This window comes from Camelus bactrianus, chromosome 34 (genome assembly GCF_048773025.1).
Source record: "Camelus bactrianus isolate YW-2024 breed Bactrian camel chromosome 34, ASM4877302v1, whole genome shotgun sequence".
Lineage (NCBI taxonomy): Eukaryota > Metazoa > Chordata > Mammalia > Artiodactyla > Camelidae > Camelus > Camelus bactrianus.
The window spans coordinates 13,913,376-13,928,341 of NC_133572.1; the positions used below are offsets into that span (position 1 = coordinate 13,913,376).

Consider the following 14,966-nt stretch of genomic DNA (forward strand, 5'->3'; position numbering starts at 1 on the left):
CACTTTTACTTTCTCTTTCACACATATTAAAGTTATATTTCACTTTCCATGAAGCTTTTTATACATAATTTTCATACAACATAGTGTTTTGATTGTTTTGTAAATTAAGAATTTTCTTTAAGAAAATTGTTTCATAACCTTTTTTTCTGTTTTGGAGGTAAGAGAAAGGAAAAGGAAAGGAAGAGAAAAACCAAATCAGAAAAATTATTTCTGCATTGTAGCAAGCAAAACAATGTATGCCTGTAACTCTTCAACTGGTAATCACATGGGTCACTTATCAAGATACTAGAAATAATAGTGTGTATCATGCAGTGCAGAACCCAATACGTCTCTGTTGCTACAGATGAGGTAAAAATCAGTAAAGTGCCTGGTCCTGATTTCTATGCTGCACCCCTAAAACCCGCCCTCACAGAGAAGAACCGTCCCAGCTCTGAGAGGAAGACAGTCAGTCCCTCCCTTCTCCACCCTTAAGGAAAACAAGCCAGGCTGTCATGACAACCTCTGTTCCAAACAGCCCTCCACGGTGCCATCCTGCAGAAATCTAGGGTTCAGTACAGCTGCCGTGCCGGACGCGGATAAAATACAGACCTCTTCACTATAAAAGAAGAAAACATAACACGTTAACATTTTCAGGCAATCTAACTTTGGAAAATGTTCAATATCAAAGTGATCACAATTAGACTCTACTAAATACTAATATCACAGGATTACCTCCTAAACCTAGGATAGAAAATAGAAGTAATGTTGTTAAAACGGAGAGGGTAAGAGTTCTTTATTTATAGAAGATGAAGTATATTAATAACAATTGATTCCTTTAAAATATGGTAAAGCTGAAAAAGACTAGAATGTTTCAAAATAAAAGTAGAAATAAAATATATTGCTGAATCCAGCAACAGCCCATTAAGCTGTATCAAAACACTCTTTAAATGCATATTCAATTTTATTGAAATTATTCTAAAAGCCCAACTACATAAGTATCTACATTGCTACAGCTTCATTTAAACTTAGTAATAAAAAGATACATATCTGAAGCAAATAATATCTAAAACATACTAAACAGAGCTTAAGCTACATCATTATATGTATCACAAAAATTGATTTTCAAAAGAATCCTTTGTTGCATATCACCCAACTTGAAAGCCAAAAAATTAACCTACACAATTATTGAATGAGATCATCCAAAGCTAATGAGAAAAGGAGCAGCCTGGGGACACAACACCGGAAACCAAGCATAAATAGACCAGGAGAGAGGACATTAAAGAAATGGTCACTTGATCTGTGAGAGGCCAGGCTTACAACATTTAAGTGGGAACTGAGAACATCGGAAAAATAACAGAGCCACTGAAGTCACTGCATCAAGGAGCTACAGGAGCAGGTGAGCATCTCAATGAATTTAATCCAGTAAGAGTAAGTAGGATGGGTCAGAACAGAGAAAAAAAAAATTAGTGAAGACAGGATTTAAATACAAAGATTTCTTGAGGTCTAGAGGGAAAAGAGAAGCTTGTTCCAGATGAATCCAAACTTCTAATTATTCATTGGATGCATTTCTGTAGACGCCTGCCTCTGTGATTTCTCTCCAGTCATTGTACATGTGCTATTCATTTGGCCTTGAACACTCTCCCTGTACCTTTTCTGTTCATTTATATATTTCATACTCATCTCTCAAGATTCAGTTCAAGCTTCAGTTACATCATTAACACTTTCTTCCAATCCTACGTCTAACCTCCAGCCCTCTGGAATCCTAAAGCATCCTGGGATATCTCTATCCATAAAATATATTATACTTGTCAAAATTCTCCAGAAGACTGTGAATCTGATGGCAAGAACTATGTCTTTTATAACCATATCCCAAAGACCTGAAGGCTGTATGACACTAAATCCATCAATGAGGCAAGACTACCCACTGGGGCATAGGGCAGGATAAGCATAGCATAGCTAGGAGTTTAACAAGAGCAGAACAGCTACAATGGGAACAGGGAGTTCCGGACTATCACACGTGGTGTGCAAAGGAAAAGAAGGGGTGGGTGCTCAGAAGGTGGAATGGCGTAGCTCTGCAACACCCTCATTTACTACAGTCTAATCGTGCTTCTCCAACAAAAGTGATCGCCAGAACCGCAAGGGAGTGATGCACACAAGAGGCAGCAGTAAGAACTGTCCAACAGAAGCTGGAAAAGACAGCCAACGGTCAAACCATTTCTAGGGGGTATCTTTTATAAAACTTTTGAAGAAATGGAAAGGAGGGTTCAAAGACAGCAGACAGCAAGTAAAGTCAGAACCTGAGAAAGGAACTGGGAAAACTCTTGGTGAAAGTAACGGTCAAAACAAACCAGATGTAAATGAGCAAATGGGATGGGTGGAAAAACATCAAGTTGCGATCCAAGAGTGAAATTTTACGGCTCCAAATTTTTAAAGAGGAACAGTTTCGAGCCATAATGAGGTCCAAAATAAGGCTGAAAGTCAAGTGAGGGCAGAGGACTTCAGAATGAGAAAGGACAAAGTTAGGCTGTGAGAAGGGAGATGTTCGTGTTTAGCTGGAGGAGATGGGCAGAGTAGTAATTAAGAAAGGCAGGAGAAAGTTTTGGATGTAGAAAATTCTGAACTGTGGAATGGCATGGACTTTTTAAGGAGGAGAGGTTGTCCAAATGAAAAGTAGGAGTAAAAGGAATTGAGAACTAAGAGTATGGCAGGCCCCCTCCTAACCGGATGGAGTTAGGAAGGATGATTCGTTGGCAGGAAAGTTCAGTTACAGTCAGTAAAAGAAGACAGAAAGAGTTTACACATGAACTCTAAAGACACGTGGCCATTCATTTACAACAGATCAAGTGTTCCAAAATCCCAGAGGAAGGAGTTAGTGGAGTCACCAACTGGAGTAAAGTAGGCCTGGAGTTAATATCTGCTATGTGCCAGTATTATATTCTCATTTAATCCCTCAAGAACCTTAATTGATGGGTGGTTATTCTCTCCAGCACAACATATAAACTGGGGCTCAGAAGAGTAGAGTAACTTTCTCAAAGTTTCACATTAATTAAATAGCAAAAATGGCAGATGAACCTCAGTCCGACGTACTCTAAAAAAAAAAAAAAAAAAAAAGCTCCTGGATCACTCCACTATTCTTCTTTCCTCTACATTTGCATAAAGCTCTTCCCCTTTCAGATGACAATCTGTAAATTACACCATCTAGAAAATCAAGTCGTTATTATCATTTACCAGATGCTAGTTGATTCACTGTAGCCCACTACAGCATGACAGCCTAACGCTTTGGCATGTGACTTTATTTCTTGTCTGATTTCTGCCCACCACGCGTCTCGAGTTTCTGGTTCATCTGAAAAATAAATTTTAAATCAGTTCACTACTCAATAGCACATTGTCTACTGGAACAAGAAATGTTTAAAATAAGCAGACTCTGGAAGGCAAAGAAGTACTGTTCTATAGCAGCTTTGAAATCTTCACATCTTTAAAATGCTACTTCTCAAAAGGCTTATGGACACTTTAATTTGATGCTACTGCTCAAAAAGTTTAACATTTTAAACTTGATTGCTAGAAAATAAACCACCTAGTTCTCTTTGCTTTATTACTTTAAGGGGCATCTACAGGAGTTTATTTTACTAGATACAACTTAAAAAGTAGACCCAGAGTTTCCAGATTCTAATCTTAAACTACAAGGACATCTCATGTCTCACCTCACTGAGTGAACACCTTATGAGTCATATCCATAAATGTAATTTAAATTCTGATTTCACTTCCTGGTATCTATTTTTTTTTTATAACACACTATATTCTGGGTTCTTTCCAAGGCAAAGATTTGTCAATGCTAAAAAAGAGAAAGCCATCTGTAGCCAACCTTCTAAAGAGATGTGGGTCCTAAAGCAAAGTGACAAGAAATAAGGGGACTGGCCAATGCAAAATAAAGAAAGCAAATACATTTAAAAGATTAATACAAAGAATCTGGTTAACGTATACTAGGACAAGTTTCAGACAGAACACTGTAACTCCATACATGGCTCTGTCATTAAGAAAGTGCCTTTGGATCACAGAACTGCACTTTACAATCGCAGAGAAGCCCAATACTGCTTGGAACGGAGCATCATAAATGGAACATCTGTCACACATACTTCCTAATCGCTTGTATTTAGCTGCAAACTACTGGTGAGCAGCAGCTGCATGTACAGTAACTTTTTATGTGCAAAGATGTTAAAAACGGAAACAGTCTATAATCAGCATATTCTAATGTGTTTCTTTTTGTGGCCAATTCCGTTTGGGAACAATTTGAAACAGAAAAATCTTCATCAACTCTAAACAAGATGCTAAGCTCCTGTTGTAAATTTTCCACATAAAAGGCACTATTAAAACTGAAAACCAAACAACCCAAAAGCCTCCTTTTTTTGAATCTCAGGACACAGGCAGGTTTCAAATATGTTTTTTTAAAAATAAGGAAAACAAGTAGAATCATACTCACTAGTAAAATACTGAAGACAGCAAGGTACGAAAGGTTAAAAGGCTTGTTATAGCTCACATTCCTAGGATGTGATTTTGTTTCCTCCACGGGGAGGAAACCAGCAAAAGGGAGAAATGAGGAGATAAAAGCCAGGACTGACAAATGAGGCCAGCAGTTCCTGATTTAAAGTTCTGGATCCAAACAGACTACCTTAAGACTTCCTTTCAGAAGAAAAGAAAGCAATGCAAACTCCAGGAAACTGGAGAAAAGATCAAAGTATGAGATAAAATAAAGAAGGGAAAGAAATAGGACATATTACAATAGGGTATTAACATCAATATTATGAATTGAGATGTGTGAGGGAATTCGGTGGTCCTATTTTGCACATACACCATTACGTTAGAGAATTTCTTTCTAATTCTAACTGAAATGTAGACATTAACAGCACAAATACACTTTCAAATCCATTCTCTCTTTTTAAGACATACATGTTTCCAGACCAATTTGGACATCGACTTAACATCATCCTTTCCTAATAGGGAATTTCTATATCACAGGACAAACTATTATTCAAGTAGTTGCTCAATCCATCAAATTATTTATGATTCTCTAAAAATAGATACCACAAATAATAAGAGAAATATACTTCCTGAAAAGCTACGTAAAATAAAAAGTCTAACTTTTCTTAACTGTAATAGAACCTGCTATTTATTTTTTAAACCATTCCAGAAGTTTAAAATATTGTTTGCTAAGCCACATAATTGTATACTACATTTTTATAAAAATAGATCTTCTCGTATTAGGTTTGCCTACATCTTACTATGAGCAACCCATGATAGCTTTTTTGTTTTAAAAATGAATTTTACGGGAAGTAGTCTGCAGTATTTTTTTTAATTAATGAAAAACAGAGGAAGCTACTGATATTAAGTTCAAGATCGATTTATTTAGAAAGGTCAGCATGCCTAAATGGAAAAGTATGTAATAAAAATTACTATGAGATACATGTAACCACAAAGAATACAAAGTTTATTTACATCAAACTTACCTTGGTATAACACATAAAATAATCAGATAATTAAACCAAACACTATGAAAGAATAAGTGGCTGATTTGAAAAAAGAAACAAAACAAACAGCTGAACGCAGCGCCAAGTGGAGCATTCGTATTCTTCTGACAAGTTCACAAGCAGCTTTTATTTTGACACATGAGCCACACAGTTGCACATAGGGAAGCCATTGTTGTGTTTAACAAAGTATTTACAAGTTTAATAAAAGCTCAAGAGTTAACATCACAGGGGGTTGCTAAGGAAGCAAATGGCATATGTCCACACTCCAAAGAATTTCTTAAGTTTGGTTTTTGGCTAAAGCAAAAGCTCAAAGAACGAAGGGTTTTGCGAAGCAGATTCAGCAGACAGGAGCCAGAAACAGTGGGTATTTTGGCGCATGCTTGGATCAGGTGACAGTACAGACTGAAAACTATGGCAGCTCACTGAAATGGTTACAGAAAGTAATGGCCCTAGATTCTAGGTGGAAGCAAGGCAAGCATACAGTAGGAGCACTTCATCACAAACTAGCCATTGGATTAACAATAGTTACCTACAACTGTAAGCAAGAAGCCAAAGGATGAGTTTTTTTGGCTATTAAATTTAGGGGTTGTTTAATTAAGATAAATCAATTTATTTAATATTACAGGAAAACTAAATTTATCTTCAAAGCTTATATTATACTTATGCCAGAGATGAGCCAGAGAATATTCAAGCAGTAATTATGATTCAGCCTAATTTATGGTCGCTGAAAATTCAGGAATGTCATAGCATTTGATCTCTATTAATGGAATTTTTAAAGCTTAAAAACTGCTAATTACACTTCTTATAGGAAATGCATTAGTAAATTTGAATTGTTTTATTCACCCTACAAAAGTAAAATCTGAGGATTTACCACACTTACATAAAATGCAGAACAAGGAGTCTGGCTTAAAAACTGACTGGCAACTTTACAAGCCGTATATGAAACTGGATACAACTTGGTCACTTGAAGGATATACAGCTAAGATGTGAGGCTGCCAAAAAACATTTCAGAGATGTCAGGAAAAAATATCTTCCCTTTGAATACCATGCTCCTCCCAATAATCTACAGAATTATTTATAATTATAAAAAGATACCATTTGGGGAGATGATAACATTAATTATACAAGTTAGAGTTCATACTATTTTATGTTTTTCTTCTTTGGGTCAAAACTCATAGATAATATCAGAAATCTTTTAATATATCCTTTTAATTGTAAGTATGAACTGAGTTCTAGATCAATATCTCACTGATGCCTCTTTTAGGGGTAATGGCCTTCTCACTTGGGTTGACATCACAATTAACTCATTTTTCTATTGTTAGGTTTTTAGCGCATAGCCATAGTTTGATATCTTGCCATCTTTTTAGCATTTTATCTTGTTTTTGAAGTACAGGTGACACTAACAGAGATTCCTCAAATGACAGTAATAGTTTACATCTCAAAAAAATAAAGAACTGAACACTCAACCTAATATGTGTTCATAAAACTCAACCCCTTTGAGGTTTTAGAAATTATACATTTGCAACTAAGAAACACTGACTCCCTAAACTGTTAAATTTAGTTCTATTTTTATTCAGCTCTAGAAGAGAGTAACTCAGCCCTCAGGAACCTTTTAACCTACTTAAAAGAAAAAAAGGAGGAAACAGTTATTCAATCTAATTTTTAAATAAACAAGAAAAAGTGTTAGGTAGGATTTTTAATACAATGACAGTCTATCTTGTTAATGTACAGCCTAAAAAGCTACATTCTCAAATACCTAAAAGTAATATTCCAACCTAAAACAACCTTTTGAAGAAGATCAATTTCCCCTAACGAAACAGAAATTGGAAAGTTCAGACTCAAGGGAGTATACACCTTCAAATTGGGTTCTAGGACCAGACTAAGAAGAATCTCACTACAGAAGAGGTGACGTGCAGATTCAGAGCAAATTATCAAGACGTAATCGGAATATTAGGATGCTAGCTGGGATATGATCCATTTTGAACCAAGCTAGAGTCTTCACTGTTTGTTAAAAAACAAAGTCAAATATGTAATCTACTCCTTAACTGTGAAATTTCACTCTTCATATATATAATGTAACTGTAACTGGAGACCAGTTTACATTATTCTGTATAGAGAGAAAATGATCTATTACATTTACAATATACTATAATAATGTAATGGAATATCCAGTTACATTTTACAGATAAATATATAAAGAGTGAAATTTCACAATTAAGGAGATTAAATATCTGACTTTTTTTACAGACAGTAAAGAATGGATAGTAATGAATATCCAGTTACATTATGTATAGAAGGAAAATTATATATTATATTTATACGTCACATTACATATAAAGAAAAGCTCACATATCATACATGCTATATTTATGCCTTCGTGAATTCTATGTAGCGACTTCCTGAAAACCTTATTTAAATACTAAAAACCAAAAGCTGCTTAATTACTTCAGGTTCAGTTTGCACATTTCCTCATTGCTGCCTCTCAGATGTACAAAAATAACTGCTGAGACCATTAGCAGAATTCGAGTTCCAAGAAAGCCTATCTCCATGTAACTAACACACACACACACACACACACACACAGCAAAACAACGTAAGAGATAGCCTAGACTGGGTATGTGAACAGGATGTTTGCCTGGCTGAAAATTGTGTTCCCAGCCTCTAACACTGTGCTCAAGCCATGGCAGGCACTCCACACCCACTGGAAAAAGTCTGGATGATCACACTGATATGTATATTCTATAAATATTCCCTTACACATCAGCTGGCTCACATTTTTGTTAAAATTAAATATTTTAAAGAAATACTTAATACTTTTTTTAGGTTTTTAACTATTAATTTTTGCCCCCCAACTAAAGTAAAATTTCTAAACAACTACAATTCTGAAAACTAACAAAAAGGAATAACATCTTCTAAATTCAGACCACTAATCTAAAGCTTCCATTATCACTAGCAAAAGTTCACTTATTTTAAGGTTGAGACAACCTTAAGGCTAATATGTCTTAAAATCTACAATCTGTCCAAAACATTAAAAAAGAAAAAAAGCCTTCTAGAATCTTCCCAAAAAGAAAAGTTATCTAGTTACATCTTGTTTTACTAATTCAAGATATAAAACATTCACTCTTAAAAATACTGTCTAAGTTTGTACGTTATTTCAAACTAGTACTTTTTAAACCACGTTGTATCACTACTTTACATTTCCTCTTGTCACTTCCCCCCAAAATATCTAAGCTGACATACAAGAAAGAATAACAGACTTTCCTCAACTCACTGAGACTATTACTAATTAAAAAATATGTGTGTGAGCTATTCAGAAATGCTGTTAGTGGTGAACTCAGAAGAAAAACAGGACAACAGCCATTTGAGAGACAATGACCTAGGACCATTAAAATTTACTCTTAAAATTCACAACTCAACTTTCAAATAGACTTGAGTTTCCAAAAGATGGGCCTCACTTGCTCCCTGGGATTTCAGACTTGCAGATGTGCAGGATAATCATAAGCTATCTTCCTCTCTCAGCTGAAAGTTGCCAAGAGCCTGTTTCACTTGCCACGTTCTATCAGTTACCAAGTCCTGCTGGTTTCATAGTCATAAATATTTTGTAAGTTTACGGTTAAGAGCATTAGCCCTGAAGCCAACGCAGTAAGGTTCACACTGTGGCTCAGCCATTTGCTTCTTACCTTGGGAAAACCACTACATTTCATACTGTTCATCTCTAGAACAGGAATAGTGCCTATCTCAGGGCTCTGTTTTGAGGATTAAATGAGGTACTACCGCAAAGCAGAACCAAGAGTATGTAGCACACAGTAAGTGCTTTATAAGCCGTCAGCCCTCCTATCCCCACCAAATCCTACGGCACTTATCTGGCCAGGACCACCGCAGTCTACCAAGCAGTCTCCCTGTCTCTAGTCTTGCTGTCTTTAAATCCATTCGCCGTCCTATAGTCAATGATTTAACGTAAATGTGATCATGGGCTACACTGTCTTACTCCTGTGCACCTCCTGGTCCTGCTATGTCACGCACACAAGTTTTTAAGTGCTATGTCCTCCTTCCAAGCAGCAAGATTCATCTTGTCTTTCTCACAGTCTGTTGACACATCAGAAAAATAAGAAACAAGATAAGAAAAAGTAATCATTTAAAAATAAATCCTTAGATATTGAGTTTCCTTATTCCTCCTCTATAAAAATATTTTCTATCACTGTAGTTAACACAAACTAAAACAACAAAGCAGGAGGAAAGGGGATAGAAAAAAAAAAAAGCCAAGCTAATCAAGACATCTTGTGTTCAATGGCAAACAACCCAAAGCAAGTATGAAGCAACTATGCAAACATCATCAAACGAGCAACGACTAGTATACTGTCTTACAAATGCTTGAAGTTTCAAAACTACATTCAAAGAACATACTAACATGGCTCCAAACACAGTCTGAAATATAAATCTACGTGAACCTCCCACATATCATCCAAAACTGAGATCAAGAATCACCACATCTACAAGGTCCCCCGGCGCATAGAGTTAATCCTGCCTTCCTTTAACCCTGTATCTTGTCTCACACACCGTACCACACAGTAAGCCATTCACATTTCCTTCTCTCCTACCAGAATATGAGCTTTCTGAAAACAGGGGGATTAGCCTCCCTGCACACCTATTATCTAGCAAGCTGCATGGCACAAGATAAATTCTAATGAATGCTTGCACAATAGATTCTGTGAAATATTGTTGTGTGATATGTTTTCCTATATCTTTCCACATTTTAATGTTTCTGAAATGAGAATGTCTAATAATTAATGTTTCACTACCACGTGCTTCTTTTTCTTTCCTCTTAGAAGGCTATTAATAAATTGGTGATACATCATACAATCTATGGTGTCACCGAGTCCAGGAAGTACAGTATTGAGGAACAATTTCTAGCATTAATAGAAATTGTATCAATAATTACTTTTCTTACTGACATGGTCAATTCTTGATTTCCTATGGTAATACAGAACAGGAGTGGCTAAATACTCCCCAATTACTGAGATTAATATATAAGTTATTTGAATATATTTATCAAATCTATCACATTTTTTTAGACTTACTGAGTTATTTTTCTAAACGAGTACTAAAAGCTTGATTTCTGAATATATACCAACTATTACCAGAAAGATTCTAATACCTCAATCAAAAGCATACAACTATGAGACCACTACACTGAAAGCATCATCTTTCATGATCTTTTAATATGTTAGAGCTTATATCCATCTTTTCTTTCATATACTTACTACTTGACTTTATTTTAAATGATGGCAAGATATACTGCTTCCTCAATCATGTTTCTCCTTGCCAAATTCTGTAATACTGCGTACATGGGACAAAGTCTTTTTTGTTGCTGTAAGGTTTAATTTTGCCTTTTCCACTTTCCAGTGCTGTTCCATCATCTAATACATCTCTCATCCTAAACATCTTTGCCCCCACAAGGTTTCAGCTCCTTAAATCACTAATGATCAATACCCTCAATGTCCTTTTCTTAAATAATTAGCCTTTTTTTCTGTCCACTCTACTAATCTGGCCATGTTTTAAAAATATATCCTTATTTTTACTAAATGAATCCAGCAGGGTATCTTTAATTTCTCACTAAAAACCAAGTATAAAGCATGACATTACAAATGATTCCATCTATTCTAATCAATGTGATACATGCTGGCAAAAACCTGGATAGGAAACAGAGGTAGTTTCCCTAAAGATTTACCAATTGATGTCGGTCTATATCTGCAAAGGTTGGACCTGGTCAGATTGTTTACTAGACTGACTGTAGGTAAATCTTCACGATGAACATGAGTTGCTTCATAATCAAACATGCATTACTTAGATCAGAACTTACATCCTGGACTCTTAAGAACAAAAAAGGTTTACAATATTGAAAAGATGATGGGATATTATCTAAAATGCTGATCCTCTTGGTGTTTCTGTTTCTGTTTTTCTATAAATAGATGTTCTTTCTGACAAAAATAACTGAGAAAGTTCTTTAGACAAAATATCGGTTCCTGATACTAAATCAAAATAGTTCTACTATTTAATTCTAAACTATAAATAACATAAAATGTAGATGTTTGTATTAAGAGAATATGCTTTTATCAAAAAGAAAAATTAATTGGCTTTGACTCTAACCACATCATCAGCTGTAAAGTTATCTTAGTTTAGTTTCTTTAAACACTACAAACTATATCCATATATAAAATTACTTAAAAAGGAAAAATATATTCTTATGTAGAAAAGGAAGGAGGAAAGCTTATGAAAGCTGTTAATCCCCCCAAAATCTGCTCTTGTCAAATGCTGGAACACTTCTAGAATTATAAATAAAAATGTTAACAATTATACTTTTATAGTATTTATAGAACACTGAATAAATTATATTCAAAACTAAACTGAAGTTTAAATGTACTTTAAGATTATCAAACTAGTCATTTAATACTTATATATTTAACAATTAATATGTCTTTATTCATCAAGTTAATGCCTGTCATTTACCTGATATGAAAAAAACTGTCCAAAATGAAATAAATATAATTTAAAATTATCATTCTGAAAGTTAATCACCAAACAAAAGTCATTCATAATTTATCGTATTTCTATGGGTTTGATTAATTCATTTTCATTAACACATTTTTGTATTTACATTTCCACAGAAATTATGAAAGTTTCACATATGTAATGTAAAATGTATCTGTGTAACTGAATTGACATTAAACCTATTTAATCCAGAACATGTCTAAAAACTTCACTGAGCTGCCATAATTTTTGTCAGCATATGTAGTACTGAATGACCATTAAAATACCTGAATTGAAACTATTCCAGTCTAGCAGTTTGTAAGATCTCGTGTTACCCATAATTCCGACAAAGGCTGAGTTTAAAACAGCAAATTAGTAGATCAGTTTTAGGTGCAGAATAGTAGGAAAAAAACAAAAAACACTACAAATAAGAACACAATTGACAACACCACTCAACAGGAACTGGAAAGACACAGACAGCAGAGTTAACAAGAAGAAGAAATAGAAAGAGAAGAAGGAACATGCTATCATAATCTAACATTAACTCAAGTCTAATTATTTCAGATAATTACCTTGACTTTCAAAACCACCCCATTCTTTCTCTTACGGTATGACCCTGTTTGCTTAATATTTTAAAAGGAAGAAGTTCTAAAAGAAATAATAACTCATAGAGTTAGCAGGTGGTAGTGGCTTTAAAATGAGACTTTTTCTTCTACACTCAGTGTGAAATGAAAATTTCCCATATTTGCTAGTCATAAAACAGCAGCAAGATTCCTTTGAGGGTGCAAATATAGCACTTTTGATATTAGCACATGCATCTCAATCCATCTTAAGTTTCTCTTGGTAGAGTAACTTAGCGTCATAAAATCAATACACCATCATTACAGTAGTTGTTAACTGAGTTTTAACATTCAGCTTTTCTCAACAAATTAAAAATTTTCATAAATAATTATTTAAAGGGCCTGGAGATTAATAAAATGTTAAGCAAATGTTCCTTTTTAATGCATTTTATATATATATATATATATATATAATCCAAAAAAGATGATAATTATATCAAAATAATGTAATATCTGGACTGTTAGCATATATAATTGATTTGTATTTAACTGAAAATGAAACAAAATTGAAATATAACTTATATACCATTAAAAATATGTGTATGTATATGCCCATAATCTTCTGGAAAATAGTCCATTAGTAACTGAGGATTTCTACATGTGAACTGAGAAAAACAGTCTGATAGGGGAGGAAAGGAAGAGAATGGATGAGCTGCAGTGCGATATACAAAACCCATTCTTCCCTGGGCCTGGATTCTTACATTTCTTACACAGCCAGAATAAACTGGTAAGTAGGGAAAACCCCCCAAAGAAGGGGGGTTTTTGTAAAAAGTAATACAATTTTAAATATGGCTCTTAAATTTACTCAAGTAACCTCTGTTCTCCCAGACTCTATAGCTTACTTACTCAGAGTACATGGAAGCAAGAATGGAATCAAAATGTTTACAGTAAACGGAAAACATCACCAACAACTGAATGTATTCCTGTAACCATTTTTAGAGCAATTAGATCCACGGATGGGTGCCATCTATCAAAATATTTGAGTCAATGGTCAACAGAAACACAGGTAGCTAGCTAGCCTTGGGTCACCCAGCTAACGTCAGGTATCTTAACTCAGTATTTCCTTGCACTTTCCAAATAATTCAAGTTCCTAAACACATAGAAATGAAACCTGGCATAGTCTTCCAGGTCTCAAAATACTAAACTGGCATCAGTCTAATTTGCCTTTAATTACTGCAGAATGTACAAATACTATATCATGAAGAAAGGATCCTAAATTGGCCCCAAAAAATAAGAAACGGGAAAAAAAAATAAACCAGAGAAGAAAAAGAGAAGACTGATGCCTTAAAGACATATTTGCTCAGTTTTAGAGTTAAATAATCCTGGCTAGTATTGTTTTTCTGAAATCTCATTCAGGGTCTTGAAAAATTCCATTCTGTTTAACTCAAATGACAAACCATGGGGCACAGATTAAATTTTTTTAAAAATATAAAAGAATGGTAATGCTCTGGATCCTCAAAATAACTATCTGTGTTTGGCATACAGTAATTTCAAAGCATTTTTCTCTTTTTATAGCTGTGAGCACAAGCCTCAGGAAGGGGTTATCGGAATTGACAATTTAAAATTTTCAAAAATACTTATGTACACGTGCCAAGTAAGAAGACTCATATGGCTTCAGGTTTAAGGTATGTCGTCAGAATATTAAATGACTTGCGCAAGTCATTGGGCATCTATCTTGACAATGAGAGATGCAAGAACACATTCCTTATGGAAAGTTCGTATCACATTTGTCGTGCTTATTTTAGATTTAGAAAAATCACCAAAGCATTTCTAATCCAAGGGCCTGAAATTACTGGGACTTGGACGCCTTTCCTCTTTTATAACAAGGCTCCACGCTTTAAAGAAGAGAGCTATTTTTTCCCCGTTTGCTTAGATAGAACATCTTCATAAGAGAAGCCGAGGACCCAGAAGGAGTATTTGCTTTTTTAAAATTCTTAGGTACTCTACACAATGTTTATAATTGATGTAATTCTTTTATGAATAAGAAAATTATTCAAATAATCTATAAAGAGTTATTACTAGTGAAAACAATTAACATCTTAAGCTAATGGCCACAATAGTCAAATTGTAAAATTTGTTATCTGCCTGGGTCAAAGAAAGTAGCTGACTCAAAAGTGAACTGACACAACACTGTAAACTGACTATATTTGTTTGAAAAAAAAAAAAGTGACTTAAGGATCCCCTCAAAGTGATCCGCTTTGGCCAAAGATGAATCAAGATTTGTTTGCTTTGTATAAAAAAGTAACTAAAATATACAGGAATACTTAGTTTGATTAAAGATTAAAAATCACTGCAAATATTTAAAGAAACATGTGCC

General features: G+C 34.5%; 1 protein-coding gene across 21 annotated transcripts in view; it reads right to left on the reverse strand.

The window, feature by feature from the left end:
• C2CD5 (C2 calcium dependent domain containing 5) overlaps window positions 1-14,966 on the reverse strand; it is a 76,989-nt gene that overhangs the window by 31,405 nt on the left and 30,618 nt on the right. For all 21 annotated transcript variants that reach the window (XM_074357454.1, XM_074357448.1, XM_074357453.1 and 18 more), the window contains 2 exons: window positions 3,208-3,322; window positions 500-595 (listed from right to left, as the gene is read on the reverse strand). In XM_074357454.1, the coding sequence (XP_074213555.1) occupies window positions 500-595; window positions 3,208-3,322 (211 nt within the window). The remainder of the gene's footprint in view (window positions 1-499; window positions 596-3,207; window positions 3,323-14,966) is intronic.